Source organism: Euprymna scolopes, chromosome 8 (genome assembly GCF_053919585.1).
Source record: "Euprymna scolopes isolate OS-2025 chromosome 8, ASM5391958v1, whole genome shotgun sequence".
Classification (NCBI taxonomy): Eukaryota; Metazoa; Mollusca; class Cephalopoda; order Sepiida; family Sepiolidae; genus Euprymna; species Euprymna scolopes.
Genome location: NC_136489.1, coordinates 22,309,930 through 22,333,166, shown reverse-complemented (window position 1 = coordinate 22,333,166; position 23,237 = coordinate 22,309,930). Strand labels below are relative to the sequence as shown.

The 23,237-nt window shown below is 34.1% G+C and overlaps 1 protein-coding gene across 1 annotated transcript in view; it reads left to right on the top strand.

Moving 5' to 3' along the window:
• The first annotated feature begins 483 nt into the window (after positions 1 to 483).
• The window catches only part of LOC145283507 (salivary peroxidase/catechol oxidase-like), a 63,718-nt gene continuing 40,964 nt past the window's right edge, over positions 484 to 23,237 (top strand). The window contains exons 1-4 of the mRNA XM_080132341.1: positions 484 to 625; positions 8,887 to 9,176; positions 12,800 to 12,932; positions 17,529 to 17,737. Of these exons, the coding sequence (XP_079988467.1) occupies positions 615 to 625; positions 8,887 to 9,176; positions 12,800 to 12,932; positions 17,529 to 17,737 (643 nt within the window). The 5' untranslated portion in view covers positions 484 to 614. The remainder of the gene's footprint in view (positions 626 to 8,886; positions 9,177 to 12,799; positions 12,933 to 17,528; positions 17,738 to 23,237) is intronic.

Genomic DNA, 23,237 nt, shown 5'->3' with positions numbered 1-23,237 from the left:
TATTTTACGTTACACCGGATGAAGTTACGCCGGTGTAACGTAAAATATTTCCCTATAAAAATTCTTTTTATCTATAAGAGAGAAAAGACTGTTTTTAAGATCGGATTTTTTCAACTTTCGATACTTATCGGATGAATTTCTGTACAAAACATAACTAAGAACACTGCCAGACATATAAATTAGTTTTGTGCGAAATTTGCAATCAGCTGTTTCGGAACCTATGACAAATGAACTCTCTCTCACACACACACACACACACACAAATGTCTTTTAGATAGATAGATAGATAGATAGATAGATAGATAGATAGATAGATAGATAGATAGATAGATCTTAACACAAATTTTGAAAGTAAAAAAAACTCTACATCTCCGAAGTCCTTGAAAATCAACGCACGTGCCGAAGCACGTGTTAATGTTAACGGATATGAGTTAGGGTCGAAACAATACGTATTGACCAAAATTCATAACATTCACACGGACGGGCTATTGTTGAAAGTAACCCGTAATAATGATCAAATTTCCTGCTTAACCAGTTTTGCACGGGAAACCAGTAATATAAAATTGTTCGAAGACGATTCAAGCAACATTAAACGAAACAACTTCTCCTGAACCATGACGCTCACGTAAGTTGTAATTATTTTAATCTATTTGTGTTAACTAGATGAAAAATCTATGTCGGGCTATAACTTATCTTAATTCTATTACGTCACATTATACTTTTTAATGCGAACTTCTAAATGGCCGTTTGTATTGGATTCGTATAGTTGATTCGAAACAACTTCTCATACGAATTTACGTTTAATTATAAAAAAAAAATCATTTTATATTTTTACCATTTCTCTTGCTTCAATTGGGGCAACACTCAATATTTATATGATATACAAGGTGCCTTCAATGAGTTTCCTGACTTTTTTGTTCAGGCATTTAAAATTGTCATAGACTCTTGAGAATTCAGTATGCTATTGTTTTACATCTTATGAGATAACTGACCAGTTTTAATGATTTCAGGTTCATATGAACAGCTACAGCAAGAATTGGAATACACCCTACTAAAGTCTTGTTGTCACAGCTGCTTAATTTTGAAAATGCAATATGGACGTGAGGACACTTTAGAAGGACGATATGCAATAAAAAGTTTAAACTTGGAAAAAATGCCACAGGAACGTTTGGAATGTTTCATACTGCTTTTGAAGCATCTTGTATGAATCGAGCATCAATTATTAAGTGGCATAAGAGATACGAGGAAAGCAGGGAGTTTTTGAGGAATTGTGAGAGTTGTGGAAGGAGTAAGGAAGTCAGAACAATAGAGTTGATTTGTCAGTTAAAGAATTTCATGGATAAGGACCGTCGTATGTCTACAGAGACAATACGTGCACAGTTTGATACCAGTTTGGGAATTGTATGCAAACTTATTCGCGAAGAACTGGAGATGCGGAAGATTTGTGCGAAGTTTGTCCCAAGGATCCTTAGAAAAGATCAGAAAGAAAGACGTTGTCATAGATATAGTCGAGCTGATCAATTCATATCCCGCAGTTCTTGGTGCTCTGGTGACCTGCGACGAAAACTAGATATACTGCTATGACCCAGAGCCTATGAGACAGAGTTCCCAGTGGAAGCATGCTGACTCTCCCAGACCCGAGAAGGCCAGACAGAGCAAATCTACCCAGAAAAGTATGATGATTCCTTTTTTGACAGCACGGGTATGATCTGTTGTCATCGGGTTCCCACTGGACAGACAGTCAAGGAATATTATGTTGAGATTTAAGGCAGCTCAGCAAGAGATTCCGTCGTAAGAGCCTAGCACTTTTCAAATCGGGTCAGTGGCATGTTCACCAGCACAATACACTAGTCCAAAACTTCATCCTTGTCACAGACTATTTGACCAAGATGTTCATCAAGACAGTTCCTCACCTTCCCTATAATTCACCTATAATTCAGAGCTTGCTCTCTGTGATTTAGTTTTTCCCTAAGCTCAAGGAAAACCTTAGAGGCTGTCGTTATGAGACAACTGAGGAGATGACAGAGGTTGTGATGAGGATCATTGACATGCTCACACAAGAGGACATCCATGGAGCCTTCCAGAAGTTGTTGAAACGGTACAAGTGCTGTTAAAACTCCCAATTTGGTGCCGTAAATGACCAGACCACCCAGCAAGGGTGGGTTTAAAGAAAAAAGAAACCGAACCTGGGGTCGATACCACGAAAAAAAAAGTAAAAACACAACGTTTTAAAAGGGTGCAACATAATTAAAAAAATAAATAAATAAATAATACCACGGAAAAAGAAAAAAAATACACGATCACAGAAATGCGAAGAAAAAAAAAGAACAAAAACAAAACAAAAAATTGAACACACACGCACACAGAGAACAAAAGATACAGGAAATAATAAAAAGAAAAAGAAGAAAAGGCCGATATGTCGTAAAAGAAATTCGTAGTAATGGAAAAAATAGTAAATAAGTCACCATGAGTAATTCATTGATAAATGAATTGGTCTGTTAAAACACACACACACACACACACATACACGCAAAAGCAGAGATTGTGTCACCCATTATTGTTTTGAAATTTGTAGAAGTGTCATTAGAAATGTGTGTCAATATGAAATCGTTTGGACAAATTGTTGAATTTAATCTGTCAATCAAAGAGGAATTTTTCAAAGGTCGCATGTACTCTCTGAAACAGCGTGTAAATTCTTTTTGGAAACGCATTTCGTGTTCATAGTTGAACTTTTCGGCTTTTTATTTTTTTGTGTTTTTCATTTGAATTTTTTTTTTTTTTTTTAAAGGGACAATTGTTTTGGACAGACTGTTGAATTGTTGTTTGTTACAGATGATTTTTTTTTTGTTGAAAAAAAAGTTATAACTGTTGCAAAATGTTTAAATGTATTATTAAGGTATTTTTTGAAAATGTTTTTATGATGTTGAACAAATATTGTAAATTGTCTTATGTAACTAAATGTTATGATTTTCACAGCAAGAATTCAAAGTTATCCGTAAATATACATTAGATTAAAATGATCTAGTAGAAAATAAGTTAAGACGTATGGTTGGCTTACAGATTCAGTTAGAATTTTAGAAGGGGGACAAAAATTAAAATTACGTAAACGGGTATTTGAAGAGTTTTTAGATGTGATAAGCCGTAAGAAAGGTGTTTTGTTTAAGCATTTGGTTTTGTTGGGGTTTTTTTTTTAGAGATCCTAAAAGTTTTTCTCCAAGAAAAGTGACTTGGTAGGGATTGATAAGCACAAGATGTGCCCCTATACGAGAAATTTGGGAGCCTGGTTAATTAAGTGCTTAAAATAAGCTGGTTGCACGTACCGACTCCAAGCAAGTGGTAAATTAGTCTTGGCTTAATTAATAAACAGGCGTTGGGAAGAATACGAAAATTCTTAAGGGGACCAGTAAACCGATGAGAGGTAGTCCCGAGGCAATCACATATAGCATAATGAAGTAAGAGACAGGCAAAAATATGCCGTAGATTACGTAAGAAAGATATAACTTTGTATTTTTTTAGAGATGCATGAATGTGGGGTATATCTGCTGGATCTTAGAAGCTGGTGAGAAAAAAGAAAAATCACAAAAAAATCGGGCTATTAGATAGTATTTAGAGCGCTATTAAGGTGTTGGGCGCGAAAAGTGTTAGTTAGTTAGGGGTGATATTTCTAAATCCTCGTCGAAGTTTCAAGAATCCAAGCAAGGAAATCCGAGTGAATCCGTATGAGAGAAAAAAAGGTATATCTTAAACTTCTGAAGCCAACCACAAAGATTTAAGTATATGAGCTTTGGTATGTCCCGTATAAGATACTTATAGAATAAGAAAAAAACAAAGCCATACTTGATAAGACTAACCATGCGGAAAGAGAGATCAGAACACTTTTGAGACGAAGGAAGTCGTCCATTTCGAGAAAGGTGTAAACCTCTAGTCTGCGGCATATGGGTGGCTGGAAAATAGCTGATGTGAATCATAGGTAAATACCCTACACCCAAAAAGTAAATGCCACAAAGATCAGAAAGGTTCTGATCTTATAAATAAATAAATAATTGTGAAGTCGGCCGTGAAGGGCTGACTGAAAGAGATTTTTTTTGTGTGTTTTTTTTAGCCTGATCTTTCTAGCCGTGTGGTTGTGTAGATGTAAAAAAATAAAAAATGTACTAAATTTAAAAATGAGTACATTTTTATTTTGTAAAATATGGAAGGGAGGGATGTTACATGATAAGGGCTGTCCCCTTTTCATGTAAGTATAAAAATGGAGAATTTAGTTTAAAATGGAAATGAGATGGCAATAGACAAATTCGAACCTCGTAATCTTGGTTTAGAAATAGATTACGTGTGAGAATTTAAAAACGTAAAACAAAACATTTGTTTAGAAATAGATAAATATTTCAAGAAAAGAATGTGAGCTGTCAAGTTTATTATGAAATTTTAAATTGAAAGAATGCAGCTTATAAGATAATGTTTTAACATATTGAATATAGGTTAAAATTCCTTTTGTAGAAATAGGAAAAGTTTGGACACGTATGTCCAGGAAACGTGAAAGAATGCACATGTTTTAACAAGGAAAAAATGTGAGACTTTGAATTCTTGGTGATGGAACGGCCGGTCGTGAAGAATAAACCATCAAGTGTTTTTGTAAAGCTCGTCTTGTGTATTATGTTTCTTATACAAAGGTAAAGTCCAATTGTATTATATATTTGTGTTATATGTATTTACATACACGTCTCAATATCATCATGTCTACACAATGTCCGAACTGTCTGAACACTATATCATGTCTTCACTCTAAGAGTTTCTTCTTCTACACATCTAAGGAAGGAATGAACAATAATCTATCAAAGTCTCTTCCAACATATCTCTCTAAGTCTCTCTTACAATAAAATGAACTTCTCTATCTCTCTCGGAGTCTTACAACATCCCTCACTGTAATAAGACTCTTCTAAGACTGTGCGTATAATAAGACTCTTTCTAAGAAATTCTCTCTAATCCTCTTTTAATAAGACCCCCTATGTAACAGTGCATTGCACTCGGAGGAGATTACTTCGAAGGCGTTCGAGTTTCATGTGTGTACTATCAATAAAAGTGCCCATACGAAAAAAGTCTGGAAACTTATTGAAGGCACCTCCTACATATATATCCGAGTGTTCCATAAAATTTTCCTTTATCCTTTTTAGAGATTAAGTAAGTAAAAATGTAACAAACAATAATTTTCTGTTACTATTTAATCAGTATACTCTTATTGTATTCTCTTTATCTTACCAAATGCCAAAGCAAGAATTCATCTTTTTTTTTGTAACTTTTTTCCTCGCAATACAAAAAGTGATTTCTAATATTTATATCTAATCTAATAGACGGTTTCGCTTTGCGATGACATAATTATTCTACTCTTGAATTTATTTAGTCTTTGGATGTTTGTAATTTTTATCTCGATTTTTTTTTTTCGTTATGTACTGAATGTTTGTTAATGAAATCTAAAAAAATGCTCAGCTGATCTAGCCCCCGTACTTTCCAACTTCTACAATAAATGCCTTGCTGAATCTTGTTTTCCTAATAGCCAGAAGATGGAAACTGTGGTACTAGTGTACAGGAATTCTGGTGAAAGGATTGATCCTCTCAATTATCAGTCTCCTCCCCCTCTTTGCTAAAATCTTTGATACCTTTATTAATAAATCACTAGTCAACCACTTTGCAAAAGGAAATATTCTCTCTGACAAACAGTATGGATTTAGACAATGTCGTTCTACTGCAAATATTTTAACAGTTATCTTTGAACTGTATGGATAAGGCGGGCAAGCCACGGCTGTAGCCCTTAATATACGTAAGGCCTTTGACAAAGTCTGGCACGAAGGGCTGTTAATGAAAATTAAATGCTACGATATAACTGGACGGATAATAAATATAATTAGATCCTTCTTAGACAATAGGATCATCCAGGTTTTCATTTGTGAACGTATATCCAAGTAGCATAGCATTAATGCGGGTGTATCTCAAGGGTCAATCCCTGGACCACTGTTATTCCTGATATTCATAAATTCATAAACGACCTCCATATCGTGTACAAGACCGATATATATATATATATATATATATATATATATATATATATATATATATATATATATATATATATATATATGCTGATGATACAACGCTCTATAACATGCATGAGGGAAGAACAGATGTTCATAAATCTAAGACAATGGAAGAATCGTTGGAAAATGAGCTCCAGACTGTAGTGAAATGGGGCCAAAATGGATGGTAACATTTAATACGAGTAAAATTAACAATTACAAGACGCTTCTCCAACCTCCTCTATCCATGACAAATAACAATCTACCTGAGAATTCTTCTTTCAAGCTCTTCGACCTAACATTTGTGGACAATATGAATTGGAGCAAATACATTGAAGACATTGCAAAAGCTGTTGCAAAGAAGATGGGTTCCCTTTATCTAGCTAGAAGACTACTCTACAGGGCCACCTTTCGCCCATGCATGGAGTATTGTTGCTGTATCTGGGTCAGTGAATCTATCACTAGCCTCTCCCTCTTTGATAGGATCCAAAAAAGTTGCCAGTTTGTCAAATAAGCTCCAACCCCTGTACCATCGCTGCAATCTCTGTGCCTTTTTGTACAAATATTTTAATGGAATGTTTTTTTATGAACTCGTGTCCCTCGACGTACATATTCCCGACAAACACGCTTAGCAAGAAATTTTCACTGCTTCACTTTTGAGGTCCCTAAATGTCAAAATTTTTCTATTCTGATAGTTTCTTCCCTCGAACAGCTAGACTTTGGAATTCCCTTCCTACTACCTGCTTCTCTGGTTGTACTGATATGTAGATGTTTAAATGTAACGTAAACAAACATCTTAATCTTTTCTAGGCATGATCCCAAATAGTAGCCCTTACGTCCAAGTGACTATATGCCTTGTTAGGGTTGAACGTGAGTAAAAAGAAGAAATTATGACTTCCGATCTTGCTTGGATGGGTTTATCTATCTGTATACTCATGTCTCATAGAATCTTGAGACTTTCATTTTCCAGTACTGCTGCCGGTTTACGCTTGTACCATTTTTCTGTGTGGTCAAGAATCAATTGTCTGCATAATTCCCAGTGTACTGCATTTCCTACTTGATCGTGCCTATTTTTATATGGAGGGGGGCTAATTTGCCGTATTCACTTATTATGTGTTTTATTGTTTCGTCTCTTTGTCCGCAGAATCTACATTTGCTGTTTTCTTGTGTCTTGTCGATACTTGCTTTAATGTGGTTGGTTCTATTCGCATTATCTTCTGTGACTTGATTATGATTAGCCTTTTTTTTGTCGCCATGTCCAAATGTTTTTGTTAGCCTCATCTTTTGTCACTCTTATGAAACGTCCGTCTAGCTGTTTCTCTTTTCATTTTTGTTTTCTGTATTTTTCGGTTTTCAGTGTCTCTTGCTGCGGCAAGTATTCTTTCGGTGTTCTGCATTGTCTTTTAAACAATTCTTTTTTGTGTCATTTACACAGTCTTCTATACAAACCATTCCTCTTCTTCCGTCTTCCTTTAGAGCCAGTCAGTATCATCCTTTAAGTCTAGTGCATTTTGCATAGTCATGAGTTTGGGACTTTTGGTCGAGATGCCTCAGTTCTTCTTTGATCCAACCTTTAAACGGTCCCGAGTATCTTACTAGTGACAATTTTTATGTGTTTATAACTTTTTTAAGTTTCTACTATTTAGTTTCTAGGAGTTTTCTTGTTCTTCTGAGGTATTTCTTTCCAATTTTCTTTTTTTATATATGTGGATTTGATAGTGTCTGCTTCAACAGCTTCCAAATATTTGTAAATGTCATGTTCACCTAGAGCCGCAATCTCCGTTTGGTTGGGTAGAACTATACCTTCTGTTGCTTCCAGTTTTCATGATCAGCATTCCATTCGGATATCCTGGACGAAGATTCTGCTTGTGTTATTCCTTCTTGTTCTTTTGCAAACAGTTTCAGGTCATCCATGTACATTAGGTGGTTCATTCTTCCATCTGCTTTAGTACACTTGTATTCGGATTGGCATTTTCTTAGTATATTGTTATGGGGCATCATGGTTATGATGAACAGCAGTGATGATAGGAAGATATCTCTTTGTATTTTAATGGAAGATATCTCTTTGTATTTTAATCTGTTTTGTATTGTCCATCAGTCTTTATGTTATTGCATTTTCAATCAAATTGATAATCTTTCCTGGTATTTTGTACATTCTCAGGCATTCTATTATCCATGCTTGTGGGGTACTGTCATACGCTTTCTTGTTGTCGATGTATGCCTGGAGTTTTTTTTTTCTATTTTTTACTTCTTTCAGGATCCTTTGATCTACGTATAATAGGTCATGTGTTCCTCTTTTCTTTTTAGACATCTTTTCTGTTTCTTGGGGAGTAGTCTGCGGTTATGAAGGGAATGATAAATTTGTTCCCTCAATTATGCTGTATTTTCCACATTATTGGTAAACATGTCATACGACTAGTCGATGGGGATGGTTCCTTTTTCTGCGTCTTTTTGGTTATCAATTTCGACACGTCCACTTTGTAGATACATCTTTTTTAAAACCAGGATACATGAATACCGTCGTGACCTGGTGCCCTCCAGTTTTCCAGTTTTCGTAGGGTTATCTTGAGGGTTGCGTTGTTGATTTCATTCTCTGCCTCTTCTTTCAGCCATTCGGCATTTATATTATGATCTTGTCGTTCTCCCCATATCTGGCTCAAGTAGTGTTTTGTTTCTGTTGGTTCCGGTTGTTCTGTTCCTGTTTCTCCTCTATTCATATTCTGATAGAAATGGCTTTCATTATATGATAATATTTATCATATTATTATTATTATCATTATTATTATTATTATTATTATTATTATTTTATGTGTTTCAGATATTTAATGTGCTACCTTGTTTGGTTTCAAAGTGCTCGACTCAATTTGATTTCGGCCCAGTTGGAGAAGCTACAATCCAAAGGTTCGGATTCTGTGTTTAAAGCTGAACCAGAGTTGGTACGACCCAACAGTTGGCAGACCGTGCTAAAACCTCTACCGAAGTCGATCATAAATGACAGGAGATTTCTCCAACAAAGCGTCACGAAGGCGGTGGTTTCAGAAAGTGAAAAAATTTCCCGCCAAGTCTTAGCCCATCAAATCGAAGATGACCTCTTTTTTTACAGGAACGGTGGGTGACACAACTTTATTGGAAACATATATCTCTATGGATACTAAAATATTAATTTATTAAAAATAATTGTTGATCTCCGTTAAAGTGTTTAGAAAAAAATATTATTATTGATGGACATTTAGTAATGTTACGAGTTGTCGCACTTTAGTGGGTAAATCACTGTTTTTTGTGACTTTTTTTTTTACTATATTTACAAATAAATTGATTTCCCTGGTATTTGAAGTTTATGTGTTACAATTACCGAGCGATAAGAAGCTTGGATTCGAAGTATTGGAGTATTTGTGCCCGGAGTTCGAATCGTTTGATAGACAATTGCATCATCTCTGCTGATGGATATTAATGAAAATGAAACCACACACACACAGACACACACACACACACACACACATATATATATATATATATATATATATATATATATGTTGAAATGAAATGAACATAAACACATATGTATGTATGTATGTATGTATATATATATATATATAGATAGATAGATAGATAGATAGATAGATAGATAGGGGGTGTATACATACATATATATATACATATATATATATATATTGAAATTAAATGAAATGAACATGAAACACATGTATATATATATAGAGAGAGATAGAGATAGATAGATAGATAGATAGATAGAGATAGATAGATAGATAGATAGATAGATAGATAGATAGATATGGGGGTGTATACATACATACATATATATGCATGTATACATGTATGTGCATATATACATATATAAATTAAATAATTATGTATTCAAGAGTAAATCTTTAACAAAGCAAATTTCATCAAGATAAGAAAAAACAGCACTATCAATTCACATGATTATACCAGTATTCTAAGGTATTCTAAGGATTTGCTATATTATACAAATATTTTTCTTTAGAAGATTGTACTGGGACTTGATGCTACAGAAATGTTTACCTTGATGGATTTGTAAACACTTACCAGATTTTTGGAATCTGAAACTAAAGACTTCGGTGGAACTTGTATTATTTTATTCTATTTTATTTCTGAACTTCTTTAAACAACTTTCTAGTTTCATTTTCCTTACTTTCAGATTGCTATATTTTTACTTTTATTTTTATTGCTTTTATCTATGCATTTCTGTATCTTTTACTGTTCCTATTTTTCCCCCTTTTTCCACTTTCCCCTATATCTTCCCTATTTTCCTTTCTTCTTTTATTATTTAATTTTCTTTAATGATCCTAATTATTTCATAGTGACCTATATATTTTTTTAATATTACCTACATATGTACTACCCTTTTGATTTATCCTTATACGCTGTACTTATTTTTAATTACTATTTACCATGTTATCCTATTCCTTCTTTTTCATTTCATTTCTAAATATCATTAAGCCATTTTTCCCCCATATTTAAATTTTGCATTATTCTGGCCTTACTCCTCTTCTTATGAGAATACGATAATGGAAACCAATTATAATCATTCCACGTCTTTTTTTTTTTTTTTTTTTTGCATATATTCTAATGAACTTTTTTCGAAATCTTGTTATGCCGCCTCGTATTCCTTTAGAGATACTATTGACGATGTGCTATACATTCTAACATATTTTGCCCACACAGTCGACCCAAGGGATTTTTAACCGTTTATCAATGTTATACTTCGCATAATTTGTCCTGGGCATTTGCTCCTATGCGGCACATAGAGGTTTTGTACCAGCCTTCAAGTCACTTTTTGACCACCATCGCCAGGTTTTTCCTTGTCCACTTCTTTTGTAGTTTATTTTTATGTATTGCCTTAAATTCCTTTCTCCTTACTAGTTAGCTCTCTAGCAAGTTTTCAATTTTTGACATACCCTTTATAAGCTTTTTCTTACAGTTATAAAATTTAAGACTATTTTCTTTCACGCATTGTTTCCCAGTTATTAGTCCTTCTCCACCCTCTTTTCTTTTCACATATAAATTATCGACATTATTCTTTGAGTAAAAAGCTCCATTCATTATCATTGATTTTCAGCTCGTTTACTTTCCATTGAATAATACCCCCTCATGCCGAAATATAGCTATGAATCAAAGTATTTATTTCTGTGATGGTCCTGTTCCTGCATACTTTGTCTACCTGCGTCTTCAGAGCTTTTCTATCTAATTTTTAAACATGATCCAATCACGTCTTTTTCCTTTCACCATAACTCTTTCAGCCTTTCAAAAATCCCTCTCACTTCCTCGGTTTCTTCCAGCACCTCATCACCAGTTTCCCTCTTATTATCAATTACCTCGTTTCTTGTTTTCTCTCCATTTCTTGTCGCTTCATCCACATCTTCCACTTCATTCTCTATTCTTTTTTCCTCATTAATCAGCATATTTTCTTCGTTTTCCTTGTCATCCTCTATTACTTCTCCATTTATTTGTCTTTTTATGGCCTTCAATTCCAGCTCTGATAACCATCCACTCTTCCCTCTTGCTCTTGTTTGATCACACATGTAGTTACTCACTTAATGAACTTCTTCCCGTCAGTAGGATAGTTCCGCCGGGCTTACTGACTGTCACATGAGAAGGCCAAGTGTATGACTAGATTGTCAGAGGTTGTAGATTTGAGCGTGCCTTGAGAGTTCTTTATAGGAGAGTGGGAGCTCGTCTCAACTTCCACCCTCGGCAATAGGACATTATGTGTACTCATTAAGAGTTCTAACATAGGTCATCGTCATAGATTACTCACTGACAACAACTGGTGGTGTTTCCTGGAGTCTAGGTAACAAGTCTCTCCAGATTTCGATAACCTTTGAAAGTGAATTTGCATTATCACAACAGCCGTTTATCATTGACTTCTCGCTGGCAACCACCATAAACTTTCACTGGAATTTGAATGGCAACAAGCCTGCCCCCCAAGTCCCATTCCTTTTCGCACTTATCCAGTGGAGGTCTTGTTAGTCCTTTCTCTTCTCGGTCTTTCTTTTCTTCTGCTTCTTCTTCTACTTATTATTATTATTATTATTATTATTATTATTATTATTATTAGTGTCATCTGTTTTGTATTATTGCCGTGCATTCTAGAGACATCCGTGGTCAACGTAACCCGACAATATTATTGTACTGCCTTTGCTTACATTGCAACATGGGTATCTGAGCACTTAAGATAATGCAGGTTATGGGGGTCTATCTTCAATACTTTTGTAGCCGTTTGTGAAATATTCCCATTCTACGGTTGTCCGGTGCGAACGCAAACCTCACGATAGTATTGAACCATTTTAAGATATTTCAATGCATTAATCTCCGCATTCAAGGGTTTTCCTTAATATTTTAGCCGTTTTCATTAGTGTTATCCGTTGTATCTTCTCAGTCACCCTTTGATTCCAATCTCTCCCATTCTTTTTTATTTTCGAAGTTTTTTGTTGGTATTGTTCCTAGTACTCATACTATTGTTATTGTTATCTTACTTTCTTCGTCTTTCATATACCCTTTTAACTCTCTTGCGAGTTCAATATATATGCTCCGTTTCTCTGTCTCTTGATTTTCATTTTGTGGCTCGCTGGAACAGCAAAATCTACAATCTAGCAGGACTTTTCTGTCTTGTTAACTAATGTAATATATTATTATTATTATTATTATTATTATTATTATTATTATTATTATTATTATTATTATTACAGGCGTGGATACGATCAGAGGAAATACATCTATTTCTCTGCATAGCATCTTCCTTTCCCCGAACCCTTCCTTAACCAATGAGATACAGAAATCTGGACTGTTGTCTATTGCTGCGATTAAACATTTATCTTCACGGTAAGTGTATCATCGGAACACGAGTAATATAAATCACATTCGAAATTTTTAAAAAATATATATCCTTCGTTTTCATTAGATGAATTATGGAAACTAGTTGACCTATGGAAATTCCATGGTGCTTTCTACATTAATTTATTGAATTTGCTGCTAATAATAATATTCATTTTGAAATACTAAATGTCCGTTACTGTAAATAATATTAAATATTAATATTCATATAAATAATATCATTTTTTTTTTTTTGCTATAATAAATGTCTGTAGGAGTTAATACTATCATTAAATAAGACTCTTTCTTCTGTAAAAAAAAAATATTGTCATTGATAGCGAATGCTTTCTTGGCGTAAATACCGTCGACTTGCCCGACAAACAGCAACATCCCACGCCTTCAGTGTAGAGGTCCCCGGACGCTGTCTTCCAATTGAATCGTTTTCACCTCTGCTAGATTTTTAATGCTCTCCCGATTTCTTGTTTCCCCGACTGTACTAACATCCAGAAATATAAGAGCAAAGTGAACAAGCTGCTCAACTCCCTAAGAGTGTCTCTGAAAACATGCTCCCTAATCCACAGTAGCTCCTTACATCTTAGTAGCAATACGCCTTATTTAGTGTGAATATGAGTGAATAAAATTAATATTTAAATATATAAATCAAATACGTATATTTTATATCAATTAATTTATTTACTTAAAATTGTAACGATTTGGTTATTTTGAAGAAATTATTCTTTTGACTAAGTAAAGTGATTGTGTTCATTTGTTATTTTGTAGCGAGAGTGTCTTAATCTGAAGTAAAAGAAAAATAAATAATAATAATATTTGTTTCGGAATCAGATTCGAGACCTTGCGAGATGTTCTCATATTCTCTAGTAGATATTGGCATGAGTTAGCCCAAGTTTGCCCTAGGAATGTTCACGATTACCAGCGATTATAGAAAGTAACGGTGGTTCAGTGGTTAACGACTCATACCAAGTCCGAAACCAGTTCGTTCCATAAAACGCACTTCCACTCAGGACGTTGGAAACCTTCATGTGGCTCTTCCCATGTATACCCAACGTTTTCTAGAAAAAATTCTGACTAGAGAAGTATCGGGAAAAGTATGACCCATCCAAGTCTTGTTCTCTTTCTTTAGGCCGTGACAGAGGTCATACTCAGAGAGTCTTAGCAACACTTACAGATCGCCCAGCTTGATAAAAGCTCAAAGTTCACCACTCGGGCAGTTTCGAGTGAAATCTTGTCAGCGTCTAATGTCCCATGTCGCACCACTGCTGTACTTATGTGTAGATGGTCCCTCACTTGGTTCGACAGCGTGTATCTGTTATATAAAAAATTAGATGGATTCTCACTTCGTTCGGTGGCGTGTCTCTGCTGTATAAAAGAATGAATGAATTCTCTATATGGTTAGTGGACGTTCTTTGCTGTAACGTTTCAAAATGAAATCACAACAGACGACAACAATTTCAATTAGATAAATATATCTTTGGGGAACTTTAAGGAAAATTTACAGAAGGACAATCTCCAAAAAGAAAAAAAAACTAGAACATAACAATCGAAACCATGTACAAAACATACAATGAACATATGATTTGCTCCTTTCTTCTTCTTCTTCTTCTTCTTCTTCTTCTTCTTTTTCTTCTTCTTCTTCTGTTGTCGTCGTCGTCGTCGTTGTTGTTGTTGTTGTTGTTGTTGTTGTTGTTGTTGTTCGTCAATGCTATTAACACCGACGTTATTAGAAATGTTGGGAGAGAAAATAGATAAAATGACAGCGTTAAGCTCGCGCACTGTCAACTTTGGGTCGTCGCATCTATGTTGTTGTCTGGGTTAAATGCCTCACTTCGTAAGGGAACAATCTTTTCAAGATAAAACGTTTTCTTTGGATTCACAACTCATGATTCAGTTCGACCGAGATTTCAGATTTCACTTCTCGGTGATATATTTTGTCGTTAACTATCCCTGGGGAGGGGGTGTCCCTTTTATTCATCTTCTCCGATGTTTTTTTTTTTTTGCCCCAGTTGTATATCTTATACTCAGTTAAGTGGTTGGGTTCGGGCGAATTCCCCCTTATCATAAACCAATCAGAGAGTTCCACCTCATCTTCGACTTTCAACTATTGGTCCGTCCCAATCAACAAGTGTACTTACATTTTACTGCAAACTTCCCCGATTCGCACGGAACAAGCCCCGGGTTAATTTAGATGTCATTCTTGATACCACCCTTTGACATCAGCGGGGACTGGGTTTTAACCATAAAAACTTTCTCTGCGCCTAGATTTAGAATTTGCGAGCCAAAAAAACAACTGCTGGTTTTCACCCATCTTCGGATTCATACGATGATGATGATGATGATGATGATGATGATGATGATGATGATGATGATGATGATGGTGGTGGTGGTGGTGGTGGTGGTGGTGGTGGTGGTGGTGGTGATGATGATGATGATGATGATGACCAAGTTCGAATATAACGTAAGCCTCAAGAATATATTTACTGCATGCGTGTTTTAAGTAACCATCATAGAATAATAACATTAAAAACATGACAAATATTTCCTAAACTAAGTAATCTTTTTTTTTTTTTGATAATACGCAAGAAAATTTAGATATGGCCGCATTGCGAATTTCTTCAAAATTATTATTATTATTATTATTATTATTATTATTATTATTATTATTATTATTATTGTATAAAAACATGATTTCTAATATTTTTTGTCAAGAAAAACAATACGTAAATACATCCACCGTAGTTATTCTCTTATGCAAATATTCGGTAGCGTTTTTGTTTGTTGGCTTGTTTGGTTTATTTTGTTTTGTTTTTAACAAAATTTCACAAATATTTTCTTCATACTAGCTATGAACCAATAGAAGCTGCGTAAAATTGGAAATTGACATATTTAGGTACTGCTTGAACACCGCGGAAAAAATGGGCACACGCTAATGTTGTTAATAATATATATATATATATATATATATATATATATATATATATATATATATATATATATATATAGGGATCAAGACAAGAAGGATCGAAAGACCGAGGGAAGAAAGCACTAACCAAGCCTTCACTGGATGAGTTCGAAGAGGTTGGGACATTGAGGAGACTTATTGTCACTCAAATTCTAGCGAAAAGCAATATCCGCTACCAACGAGAAATCAATGGTGAACGGTTGTTGCAATGACACAAATTAATTTGCAAAACGTATCAAAAGAAGTCGAGAGTACTAGAAATCTGTGCAGACTTGTTATCACTCAGACTCCAGGAAACACCATACGTTGTTCTCAAAGAGAATTCTTTGATGATGGCCTGTGTAACTACTCCTAGTGAGTGTATAATAATATAATGGTCGTAGGCAGCGAAAAGTCAATTTTAAGCGGCTGTTGTGATAATGCAGATACATTTGCAAACGTTCTGGAAAGCGGTGAAGAGTTCTGGAAACTTGGGGGTACTTGTTGTCATCCAGTTTCCAGGGACCACTGCCTATCATTACCAGTAATAAAGACCTGCGTGAATCTCCTAGTGAGTATTCCTAGTCCCAATACTACTACTACTACTACTATTACAAATAATAATAATAATAATAATAATAATAATAATAATAATAATAATAATAATAATAGGCAGAAAAGTTGATTAATCCGTGGATTAAATAAAGGGTTCCATTCGAAATTCTATTCAAATTCCGAATTCTATAGAAACAAATTCCTGAGTTCGATAAGATATACTTGAAGAAAATCGGAGGTTATATCGACTGAAACGCTGTGAAACTCAAAATGGGAAAAGTAATCCAGAAGAATAAAAAAAATCACATCATAAATCATCATCTTAAAACTTGTGAGAATCAGGGGTTTGTGAGGACAATGAGACATGACGACGACGACGATGATGACGACGACGACGACGATGATGACGACGACGATGATGACGATGATGATGATGATGATTATGATGATGATGATGACGACGACTATTATGACTATGTTGATGATGAAGATAAAGAAGAAGTACATGTTTTGTTTTTATTGCTGTTGTTGTGAATGATGACGATGAGGGGGCGGATTTTGTTAAAGCACAAAAGTAATTTGAGGATTTTCACAACCTTCAATAAAACATTCACATAAAGAACTCGTCTATATACGACCGCAGCAAATAATTATCCTTTTTTCTCACTGCATATAAAGAAATCGAACAAACCTTGCGTGAACTAACTTTATTTCTAAAACTTTTCATACGTGAAACAAAATACTATGCAGCTACCTCCCAACTGACTACAACATGCTCGTCTTCAAGTCTAATGTAAACAAATATTTGTTGAGTCGCCCCTTTAAATAATCAAACGCTGCAAATTCAAACAATCGTTGAAAATACTTCCATGCCATTGTCCCTTTATCATTGTGTGGTTTATATGGCTTGATTAGCGACCATCCATTAGTAGCAAAAAAATGACTGGAAAATAACCTTGCTTTGACGACGAGGAAAATATGTGTGCTCTACCATTGTTGTTAACTTTGGCTACTATCTTACATGTTGAATGCTGTTTCGCGAATCAAATATGTTTATTTGAAGAATTGCTTTATACTTTTATCATTGTTTTCAGTTTGAGCCTGAGTGAAGACCAACTGCGTCTCCTGCCGAGAATGAAATCAGTTCCACAACCCAAATTTCCTTGTCCATTCAAACTTCCTCTTTGCAACCATGGAGATAAGTACCGCACAGCTGATGGGTCTTGTAATAACCTGAAGAATCCTATATGGGGAAAGGCCGGCACGCCTCTGCAACGGTTCCTTTCACCATTGTATGACGATGGTAATAACTCCTCTTCCTCTCTCTTTATATATATATATATATATATATATATATATATATATATATATATATATATATATATATATATATATTAAGTAATGTGATTTATAATTTAAAAATTTTAAAAATTTTAAAAATTTAAAAATCAAAATTTAATTAAATTAAAAATCAGTTTCATAAGAAGGAACAACAACAAAGTCAATTATCTGTACGATCGTTTCGGAAATCCGTGCTTTTTATTTGTGGTATACATGAAGTCACGTAGAACAATTATACATAGTTTTTTTGGTAAGCACGGTCTCCTCATCAGCAAATTTAGGAGGATTTTTATTGAATTGAAAAGACACCAAAAATAAACCTAGCATTAAAAGTAAGGCAGATGAATCTGAAAAATTGAAGCAAAAGGTTTGGATTTAAAATTTATAAGAAAATTAATAAGAAAATTGGTATAGGTTAGAGATGGAAATGAGTAGAAAAAATATATATTTTTTTGAATTTACATAATAAATTTGATTTAAAAATATATAGATATATAATTACCTTTTGGTTTTTCTTTTTTTGAAATCAGGAACTGTATTTAAAGTAGTCATTTAGATGTTTGCTATAGCTTTTTATTTTATTGAATGATGAATTTTAAAAGGGCGACGCTCGTGCAGTAAATTGTTTCCGTTAGCGTATTTTGATTTAAAGACGCTACAGTTAATATCTATAGAGAGAGAGTATTTATTTTGCAAGTTTTTAAGGGGAGATAATTGTCATGGCTTTATTTATTATTTGATTTACGAGTCTAAGGGCGGTAATTGGTTTAACTTAATTTATTTAAAAAAAAATCAATTTTAATAATGAGTAATTTTTAATGATTTAAGGTGGTTTATATTTATTAAATTTAAACCAACGTTTATGATTACATGATAGAAGCTCGTGTCTTGAATTTACTAGTTTGGTTGTGCTTTTTATATCTTCATATTTTAAAATTTTTAGGGTTTCTTTTGTACATAATGTACAAAATTTATCTCCTGGTTTATATGATTTGCAAGTCTCAATTATTTGCCATTTTAAGTTGAAAGAAATATTGCTATTTTTTAGTTGCCAAATATAGTTGGATAGAGTAGTTTGGTTTGATAGAGAGTTATTTTTAAAAGAATGTTTGTGCGTTGAAATTCTATGTTTTATTGGGCCAGATGTGGAACCAATATATATTACCTCTTGATTATTATGATTATTTTCCGTTAGGTCTATTGTTGGATTATAATGTGGTGGGTTGGTTAATAATTGATCGGTAGATTGATTTAAGTTGGTGTTATTATTTAATCTGGTAGTTGAGTTATGGCTGTTGATAGGTTCTTGTATATTTGGAGTTTTTGATACTGTGCAGCTATAGATAACATTTTTAATTTTACATGAGCCTTGTAGGGGACATTTATTTTTTCTTCTACAGTTACAGTCCGATGTATTTTGTATAGTTGCATTTTGTAGTTTATTAATTTTATTATTATTAGAGCTAATTATTTTCTGATGAAGGTTAGGCATAGTAGAGTAAGAGACTTTAATTGTGTTCTTATTGAAAATCTTATTATATCTATGGGGGGCTTTAAAGTTCTTATCTAATATTTTAAAAAATTCTCTAGCTATGTTTGTTTCTAGGTTTTTGGAATACGGGGGGTTGAACCATAGGATCTCCTTGTGTCTATTCTTACGTTTGCGGGTTTTAGTTTGTTGTTTATTTATATTATTATCTAATATTTGTAGTTTGGTTTTATCTTTTTTTGTCTCCTGGTTATTTTTCTTAACTCGTATACGGGAAGACATTGCCATATTATATGTTATTACGCTCTTAATAGGTTTATTTTTAATGCAGTTTATGTTTCTATCATTTTCATTTATGAATTTAATTTGTGAATTATATCCAGAGTTTTTAAGGGCTTCATTATAGTATTTTTCATTTTTGGTAAATATTGATTTAGTAGAAGACAGTCTAGAAATTCTTAGAGCGATATTGGGAACTATTGATTTTAATATTGATTTAGGGTGGTTTGATTGATTGTGGACATATAGAAGTGATTGGTTAGGTTTATGGTATGGTTCAAAGGTAGAATTTTCAAGATTTAAGGTTATGTCTAAGAAATTAACAATTTTTTTATTAGGGTCGATTTTTATACTAAGTCCATAATTTTTAAATAATTTATGTAGAGCTTTAATTGCATTTTCATAATTTTTATTAGTAGAATTCGTTATGAAAAGTGCATCATCTCTATATAGCCCTCCTTCAAGTTTGAATTGTTTATGGAGTATACAATGTATTTCATTTAAAAGGAAAAGGCCAACTAGATCAGTGACCTGAGTCGAGTCCGTTGATCCCATTAAAATGTTGAAGTGGTTAGGGGTATTTTTCCTGGTCCAATATTTATTATCAAATGTTATTAAAGACTGTCTAGTTTAGTTTCGTCTTGAGTTATATTAGTTAATTTTCGTGCCATTAATAGAGATTTATTAAGTAGGATAGGTGATATAGATTGGTCATATGATTCAATGTCAAAAGAAAGAAATTTAATATTATTTTTATTTTGAATATTAGAAAACCAGTCGATTACTTGGTTTGAAGATTGCCATAGTGGGTATTTTATTATGGATTTAATTTTGGGGATAATTCTATCTAATATGTTTTTACTAACCAGTCCTATATCTGATTTCGATGGGCAAATGAGTCTAATAGTAGGGTTGATATTGAAGCTGTGTTTGTGGTCTTTTAAAGTAAATCTCGGGGTACCTGGTACCGTTATTTCTGTGTATTTATCTATTTTAAGTTTAGTTAAAATGTTTTTTGCATCATTATTTATTTTATTTAGTGCTGATTTATTAGTAGTTTTATAATTTTTATTAAGTTCTTTATATATTAGATTTTTATATTGTATATAGTCCATTGTGTAGAAATTTCCAGTTTTATCTGCCGGTACTATGAGTTTATTTTGGTCGCTTGTAGAAATAGATTTTGAAAATTTATTTATTTTTTTAAGTGTTGGAGTGATATATTTTTTATTTTTCTTAAATTTAATATTTTTAATCAGGTTGATTAAGTCATTTTCAAAATTTTCAGTGTCTATGTTTCTCTTAGGGTTTTTGTATGTTTTTAGTCTGTAGTATTTCGCTGCTTTTCTTTCTTCATTGTCTTGTCTGAGGATGGTTTCTTTTATTTCTCCAGGTTGGTGGTGTATTGGTTCTGTGGTTTCACTTTTATATTATCAAAATGGTAGGCTTTCCATCTCAAGTTCCTTATAAATGTATTTATACTTGTAATTAAGCTGGTTATAAAGGTGTCTTTAGGGGGTATGGGGATGCATTTAGTTGATAATTGTATGTCCTTCTTATGAAACATATCTACAATTACGTATATAAACTCAACCTGTTATTGGGAGCTAATAATTTAAAGGAGATTAGAATAATAGTCTAAAGAGCTAAGTGTATTTTAACGTAATAGTGACATTACTAGTTTAATTAAAATACAGGAAATGCTCGTTGTAATTTAGATATATAATAAGCTCGATAGTTAAATGTCCTAGAGCTAATTCAATATTAAGTAATGTGATTTATAATTTAAAAATTATTTTCTGATGAAGGTTAGGCATGATATATATATATGTATGTATAATTATTTACTAAATTAATTATTAAATGCCTACATACACTAGTGTTTCACCCTTTCGGGAATCATCAGTGCGGAGTGTCACGATTAACGCCGGTCGAGAGTTTGAACACGGCAACGAACCATATCTAACTCCATTAGCAAGGACCAAATCCATTTGGCCACCATCAACCGCTAGAAATATCGTTTTGAAACCCAATTACAGGAGACTAAACCAGACCTTTTATTTTTAAGTGAAACTGGCATTTGGACAGACTATTTCCCTAGAAAAGTTTGCAGTTACAGGATACTCTATCTTAACTTCTAAATCTGACCCCCAAGATCGCCATGGGCATGGAATATGTGCCTATATTAAAGATAGCTTTCCATGTGGGAGGGACATCTCCAGGAAAGATCCTAACTTACCCTATATGTGCTTCCGGGTTGCTTTAGCTCACACTACTGCATTTATATTTACTCTCTATCGCCCCCACAACAGCGGAGTTTCTATCTTTCAAAGCATATCTGAGAAAATTGACCAAGTCCTATCTGCTTATCCTTCAGCTAACATTCACGTATGTGGTGACTTCAATGTTCACAACGTCGAATGGTTGACCCACTCAAACAAGACCGATGATGAGGGGAGGTTCTGTCATGATTTCTCCATTGCCTATGACCTCACTCAGATTGTTCAGGAACCCACCCGTGTGCCCGACAATGACGGCCAGTATGGTAGCCTACTAGACCTTTTTCTCACAACTTGCCCTGAACAATGTTCAGTTTCTGTTCTGTCGCCTCTTGGATCTTCCGACCACTCTGTTGTATCAATTAAGATAAAAATGAAATGTAATAAGTCCCCAGACGTACCTCTCCATCGTACAGTATATCGATACACTAAGGCTGACTGGGATAGCTTCCGTACATTTATATCTGATCTACCTCTGCATTCCATGTTTAAAAAGGATGTGTCCTCTATAGTATTAGACCTGACTGAATGGTTAATTGTAGGTATTGACCATTTCATACCCTCTAAAATGTTTCACCAAAAACCTAACAGCCAGCCATGGTTCTCTCCAGAATGTGCTGCTGCCATTGCGCACAGAAATCACTTTTTCCACTGCTTCAAACGTAATAGATGTATGAAAACTAAAGCCGTTTTCAGGACTGCCAGCACCCATTGTAAGAAAGTAATAAGGAACGCAAGAGAGTTGTATGCTCAATCTGTTAAGTCCAAAGTAGCTGAGCAGCGGCTTGGTTCCCACCAGTTTTGGCAAATATCAAACAGAATCCTGAACAGAAGCGTGCGCTCCATCCCAACTATTATCAATGGACCTGAGGTAATCTCGTCAGCATCAGACAAAGCCAAACTCTTTGTCAAGAACTTTGCAGCTAATTCTACCCTTTGCGACCAAGACCGCCAACCCCCAATATTTCCTCCTGTATCAGAAAACACGCTATGTGATATACGTATATCTGTACGTGATGTTGCCAAGCTAATCAAAAACCTTGATTCCAGTAAAGCAACTGGCCCTGACGGTATTCCAATTATAGTACTCAAAAAACTTCAACCTGAAATAGCGCCTATGCTTACAAAACTGTTTAAACGTTGTCTTAAGGAGAATAGTTTCCCATCTCCCTGAAAAATCTCATCAGTATGCCCTGTATTTAAGAATTCAGGTGATCGCTCATCCCCCTCTCAGTACAGGCCAATAAGTCTCCTGTGCGTCATGAGTAAGTTGCTAGAATCTATGTTAAATACAGAAGTAATCAACCATCTCAACAAAAATAACCTTCTTAGTGACACTCAATATGGTTTCCGTTCTGCTAGATCTACAGCAGATGTGCTTACAGTTATATCGCATAGGATTAGCAAATCTCTCG